The following is a 6,000-nucleotide window of genomic DNA, read 5'->3' as shown; positions in this document are numbered from 1 at the left end:
ATCAGAGTTAATAAGCGTCATGATCAGATTATTACCCCTCGCCCTTCCCTTGTCGAAAAGATTCTAAGAGGGTCCCCACCCACTCTCAGTGCGATTTGCTTTGCAATACACAGAAACAGTTTCCGCGCCAAAGGAAACGCAGAACAAGACTCACAACAGGTTAATTTAGCAACTAACTCTCTCTCTCTCTCCTTCTGCACTCACATCACATTAACAACCTTGCACATGAATAATTCAATTCAATTCCATACATACGTATAATACAACATTAGCGTTCATCGGTTCGCTGTGGCAGCAATGACGGTGGACGATCGGTTCGCACATTTGAACCCTAAGAAGTGCGTGGTTGTAGGTGGCAGAGGATTCCTCGGAAGATCATTGGTTCTCAGATTGTTGAAACTCGGTAACTGGATCGTCCGAATCGCCGATTCCGCTCAGTCTCTCCAGCTCCTTAACTCCGAGTCCGTCCTCGCGCAAGCTCTCTCTTCCGCACGCGCTTCTTACTTCCACATCGACCTTGCCGATAAATGCAACGTTGTCAAAGGTCCTCAATCCTTTCTGTTACGTCATGTGCTTGTGCATCACACTTGAATCCACCACGTTTTCTTTCAATTCCTTTCAATTGAGGAAACTGATACCAGCCTTGAAATGCGCTTTCTGCAGTTCTAGAAGGTTCTTCTGTTGTGTTTTTTATGGATGTTGCTGGAGTTGATGTTAATGACTTCTATACTTGTTACAGGCTAATAGTTCAAGGTACTCCTCCATTTGCTTTGTTAATTGCAGAAGATTAGATGTTTTTTCTTATGCGATTTGATGTTCGATTATTCAGGAGCAAAGAATGTAATTAGTGCTTGTCGAGAATGTAGAGTGAAACGCCTAATATATAACAGTTCCGCGGATGTAGTATTTGATGGTTTGCATGATATTCGTAATGGAGATGAGTCGTTGGCCTATCCGTGGAAAGTATGGTTCTACTTTTGTCAAGTTTGGAAGAGCTTTTTTGTTTTTCCCCTTTAATAGCTGGATTACATGTTTTTCATTTGCGAATGATTAAGCATTTTAATGGGAGGGTGTGAATTGCAGACTGACGATATGTTAAGTGACCTTAAGGCTCAAGCGGAATCTTTGATCCTGAGTGTCAATGACATTGATGGCCTATTGACGTGCTCTCTTCGCCCTAGTAATGTTTTTGGACCTGGTGACACCGAATTTGTACCATATTTTCTCAAGTCAGCAAGATATGGTTTTACAAAGGTAGCTTTCTTTTTATCTTTTTTTTTTTTTACTTCGTAGTGTTCTCTTTTGTCAAAAAAGGGGGGGCTGGGTTGTTTTCTAAATGCTAATGCAAGCTTTACAAAAAGTAAACGTTTACCATTCTCATAATCTGGTTGTAATTAATTTAGAGTTGTGTTATTTGTACAGTAATCAATACAACAATACTTTTTTTCTCTCTCTATCATATGGATATGATGATGATGACGAAGCTAATTTCATACTGACTATCATACTTGATACAGTCACTTAAATCCACAATTTTGGGTCCTTTATGAGTTTTGATTGTTGGATATGCTATAAATTCTTTCGTGCTCCATGTGAAGCTAAGTTCAAAATTTCCTATTCGTAGAATTTGAACTTATGGTCAAAGTCAATTCTACAAAAAACAACACTTGTAAGATGATGACTGCCCAAACTTCAAAGCTTGTTTAAGTTATATCTCTAATTGGTGTGAGACTAAAATACCACCCTTGAGATTGCAATTAACGAAGCCCCCCAAAGAGGATGCTAATGTGACGGGCTAGGGGTAACCGCACATAAGGAAAATTTCCAACTCCTAATAGTTTGATCTTTAACCTTGTTGAATTGTGATTTATGTAGCTGATCTCACCTTGTGGGATAAAACTTTTGTTGACAGTTTCATATATCATGTGATTTATGTATTTTGATCTCATCTAGTGGGGTAAAGTCTTATTTTAGAGTAACAATTTCTCATTTCAGTTTATTATAGGGACTGGTGATAATCTTTCAGATTTCACCTTTTCTGAAAATGTTACCCATGCCCACATCTGTGCTGAAGAAGCCCTAAATTTCCAAACAGTTTCTGTGGCAGGAAAGGTTTGTATATATGGAATATCAACTCACTAGTTGTGCTGTTTTTGATATTCATGCATACCAAAGTATATTTCTTTTCATGCAGGCCTTTTTCATCACGAATGATGAGCCAATACAATTCTGGGAATTTCTTTCGCTTTTGTTAGAAGGTCTTGGATATCAAAGGTAAAAATGTGCAGCCTGTTTTGATATATGAATGGCATACATAGTATTGTCTCTGATGTCACTGGTGTTTAGTTGTGTATGTTTGACTTGATGGTATGATATAGTATCCGGGAGTTTTAGAAGAGGAAAAAAGCTTATAATATTATTTTCTCTGCTAATATCTTTTAGCACGAGCTATATTAAAATAACCTTTTCCTGCCAATTTAGGAGATATCATAACAAATTAGCTCCGTCTTTGATATTTTCTCTTTGGTTTGCTATTTCATTTATTGCTGGAGGCAACTAAAAAGGCTATTTGTGTTTTTTCTTTGTTGCTAATTTATGACCTCTTATGGACCAAGTCAGAAAAATCCTTGATTGAATTGCAGGCCATATGTCAAACTTCCGGCTAAGTTGGCTCAATATATTCTATCAGTTTTGAAGTGGTCACATGAAAAGTTGGGATCCAGATACTTCAGCTATCCGTTATTAGTTCACTTTTTTCAGATAGCTTCATACACCCGAACTTTCAACTGCACAGAGGCTCACAAACATCTTGGATACTCACCAATAGTCTCCCTCGAGGTTTAACTGTTCTTGTTTCTTTTAAATTTTTACTTGTGAAATCTCATGTATTCTTGTTACTTAGTGATAACTGAATTATATGAGGTGTAACTTTTCAACAACCTCCAAAAAGGAAAACTTAAGATTCTGAAATAAACAAGGCTGTTCCCTTTTCAATAATGTTCAGACCTCCAATCCCTCACACATACAGATATACAAGTTAGACTCTTACTGATATTCCTTTCTATGTTACCTTATGTTCTAAGCTGAGTGAAATATTCTACTTGGCAATGTTCTTGAAATTTCTTACTATTGAGATTTGCATTTATATTTATTGATATTGGACAATACAGGAAGGAGTCACATTAACAATAGAATCATTCTCTTATTTATCCAAAGACTCATGTTTATCAAGAAGCTTCAGTTCCACTGAACAGTCAAAAGCGGATAAATTGCTGGGTGGAGGAAAAGGTTAAAACTTAATATTTTATCTTGCATTACTGTTTTACATGCATCAAATCAATGAAGGTTTGTTATCTTTAGTTATTGTCAAAGCAACTTTTCGTGGAAATGAATGACTTGGAGCATATTTATAGGTATACCTTATTGCATGCACATACGAGGCTCTTCTTGTTAGAATAGTTAACTTTTAACCAGCAAATTATCTGATCAAGTTTATCCTGACATAAGTTTAAGGGCAACACCACCAACCATAAATACATTGCTCATAGGCTTGCCCAGATGTTTTCATATTTTGTTTACTTTAGGGTGTGCTTGGCTCCAATGAAATTTTCTTTGCACTTGTATGGTACAAGTTAAATATGGCAGTGTTCTCAGAGAAGCGCAGAAGTGGGTTGCACTCAGTACCAAATTTTAACCTCTCCCTATTGAACACAAAAGTTGGTTGAAGTTGATTTTTCGCCCATGTTTTTCTCTTGACTGTACGCTGAGGACAGGGAAAAAAATCTTTTCCATCCCTATCTATTTTTACTGCACTCCGTATTTTTGCCTTCCCTGCCAAGTGTATTTTTCTTATTTTAATATTCTATCCATACTAACCGGCACTGGGTTTGTAGAGTTTTTGGGTCATAATCATGAACCCACTAAAATTGATGTGCATATGGATCTAAATTTAAATCATTTTAAAATCAATTTGGTAGAAATTATAATACATTTGAGTGATACATCATTAAAGAAAATAGTTGGCAGTACATGTGTTAACTCTTGAATCATAGATATTTTGTGACATTGGCAAGCCAGATAATTTTTTTTCTTTAATTTTACAGTGGCTGACATTTTGTTGTGGAGAGACGAGAAGAAATCATTTACATATTTTGCTGTGCTGGTTTTGTTGTTTTACTGGTTTTTCCTTTCTGGAAGAACTTTTATATCATCTGCTGCAAAACTTTTGCTGCTTGCCACGTTGCTTTTTTACGGACATGGTTTTCTGCCATCAAAGTTGTAAGTCCATGATCATTAAAAAATTTACAAAGCTTTCTGCCATCAAATCATGTATAGCACAAATTGCTTTGTTGAAATGATGCTTCTACAGTTGGTCATCTCTCCTCCCCTCTGTTTTCATCCTTCTGATTTGGCATGCTAGATATGTTCTAGCCACAGCTTCTTTATTTAAATGAACTATTTTCAGAGTAATGTGGTGTATCGGCGTAAGAGCTACTCATCTCACCACAAGTCGATGCCAAATACAGGAATTACTTAGTGTACATTTAATGAACACTTAAAAGTTGTTTTGGGGATTTTTCCTCTTAACAACTTGTACCTTTATATCTCAGTGGAAAAATAAATCATTCTCTTAGTACGAACTGTGTGAACTTTAACAGGTTTGGTTTTGATATACAAAGGATACCCTTGTCTTATTTTGAGATCTCTGATGCGGTAGTGAAAGATTCAGTTATAACTACAGTATGTCTCTGGAATAAGGGTTTTCAAATAATAAGAAGATTGGCCCATGGGGAAGACTGGTCTGCATTCTTCAAGGTAAACAAAATTTAAAAGAAAACGGCGAAAATGCCTTTTTTCTTGTTCTAATTAAATTTATGCAGGTTTTTCCTTCAAATTTTTTTATCTAAGTATTATCTGTTTATTGAGGATGTGAGGGTCTGCTGTTTGGTTTTTGGAAAAATAGGTTCTAAGTTTCTATTACTAATTGGTCTCCAGGGTCACCCTTTTTACTTGTGCCTTACATACTTGTTTGCCAGGTTGGCTTCAAAGAAAGAATAGTTCACCCATGAATAAAGTTTTACTGTGTAGAGATTCTGGGCATCATTGTCTTCCATGTTTAATTTGTTTAACTGATGCAGATTGCAGTTTTTCTTTACCTTATGAAGATGTTCCTGTCAAAGTTGTTGACAATATTGATAGGCATAGGTATGGAATTGTTGATATGAGTTCTAAAACTTTGTTGGTTTGTGTACCTTCATTTTTACTCGATCTGCATTGTTGTGTAGGTTTGGTGTTCGCATTTATGGGATTTTTTGTGTACGAGCAATATGAATCAGAAATTGATGGAATGGTTGATGTTCTTTTCACCAGTTTGAAAGAGTTCATGATATATTTGATGAGTATTTCTCCTGTTTTTATATCGAGGCTTCTGCGTTATCATGACAACTTTCAGCAGTATGAAAAGAAAGGTTAAAAACATGAGATAGCCAAAAGAAGAAAGTTTCAGCTTTGTTATATGCTATTGAGCTCGATTACGCCATATATTTACATAGCTAACAATTGAAAAAGAGTCCTCTCCCTATGAAAAAGGATACGGAAAATATAATCACGTTTCGGAATACCCTCTCTTGCAGTATTCTGTAATCACAATCTAACTGTATTATGTTTAGATTAGCTTCAATTTGACCAAAATCAATTATAAACTCCATGTGGAAAGCAGAAACAAGCAAGAAATAGTTGTTTCTACATTTTCGTTCATTGTCACATAATGATTTTTGTAGGAAAAACTGATTCTCATTGTCACATAATGAATCAGGCTGAAGATTGCAATATGAAAGAAAAATGTAAATGCTGATATTCTTTGTAAGTGGTGAAATATTAAAAAACTTGTGGCACGGGCTGCAATGGTGCAGTGTACTACATTCTTCAAAAATAGTGCATTCTGTGCAGTTAATTTTGATTCAACAAAATGCATAAGTTGTGGATAGTCGAATGAAAAAA

At 35.8% G+C, this 6,000-nt stretch overlaps 1 protein-coding gene across 1 annotated transcript; it reads left to right on the top strand.

Annotated features, from left to right (window-relative positions):
• LOC114170010 (3-beta hydroxysteroid dehydrogenase/isomerase family protein) lies at nucleotides 1–5,969 on the top strand. The gene is given in 14 exon segments (XM_028055472.2): nucleotides 1–159; nucleotides 296–544; nucleotides 664–753; nucleotides 830–963; nucleotides 1,084–1,254; nucleotides 1,996–2,112; nucleotides 2,195–2,274; nucleotides 2,643–2,838; nucleotides 3,171–3,288; nucleotides 4,104–4,278; nucleotides 4,659–4,815; nucleotides 5,139–5,205; nucleotides 5,286–5,460; nucleotides 5,462–5,969. Coding segments are annotated over 13 exon segments (1,752 nt in total). The 5' UTR covers nucleotides 1–159; nucleotides 296–297; the 3' UTR covers nucleotides 5,487–5,969.
• Nucleotides 5,970–6,000: the final 31 nt, after the last annotated feature.

Source organism: Vigna unguiculata, chromosome 11 (genome assembly GCF_037176805.1).
Source record: "Vigna unguiculata cultivar grain cowpea cultivar isolate G323 ecotype 2 chromosome 11, ASM3717680v1, whole genome shotgun sequence".
Classification (NCBI taxonomy): domain Eukaryota; kingdom Viridiplantae; phylum Streptophyta; class Magnoliopsida; order Fabales; family Fabaceae; genus Vigna; species Vigna unguiculata.
This window is presented reverse-complemented; position numbering and strand designations above follow the sequence as displayed.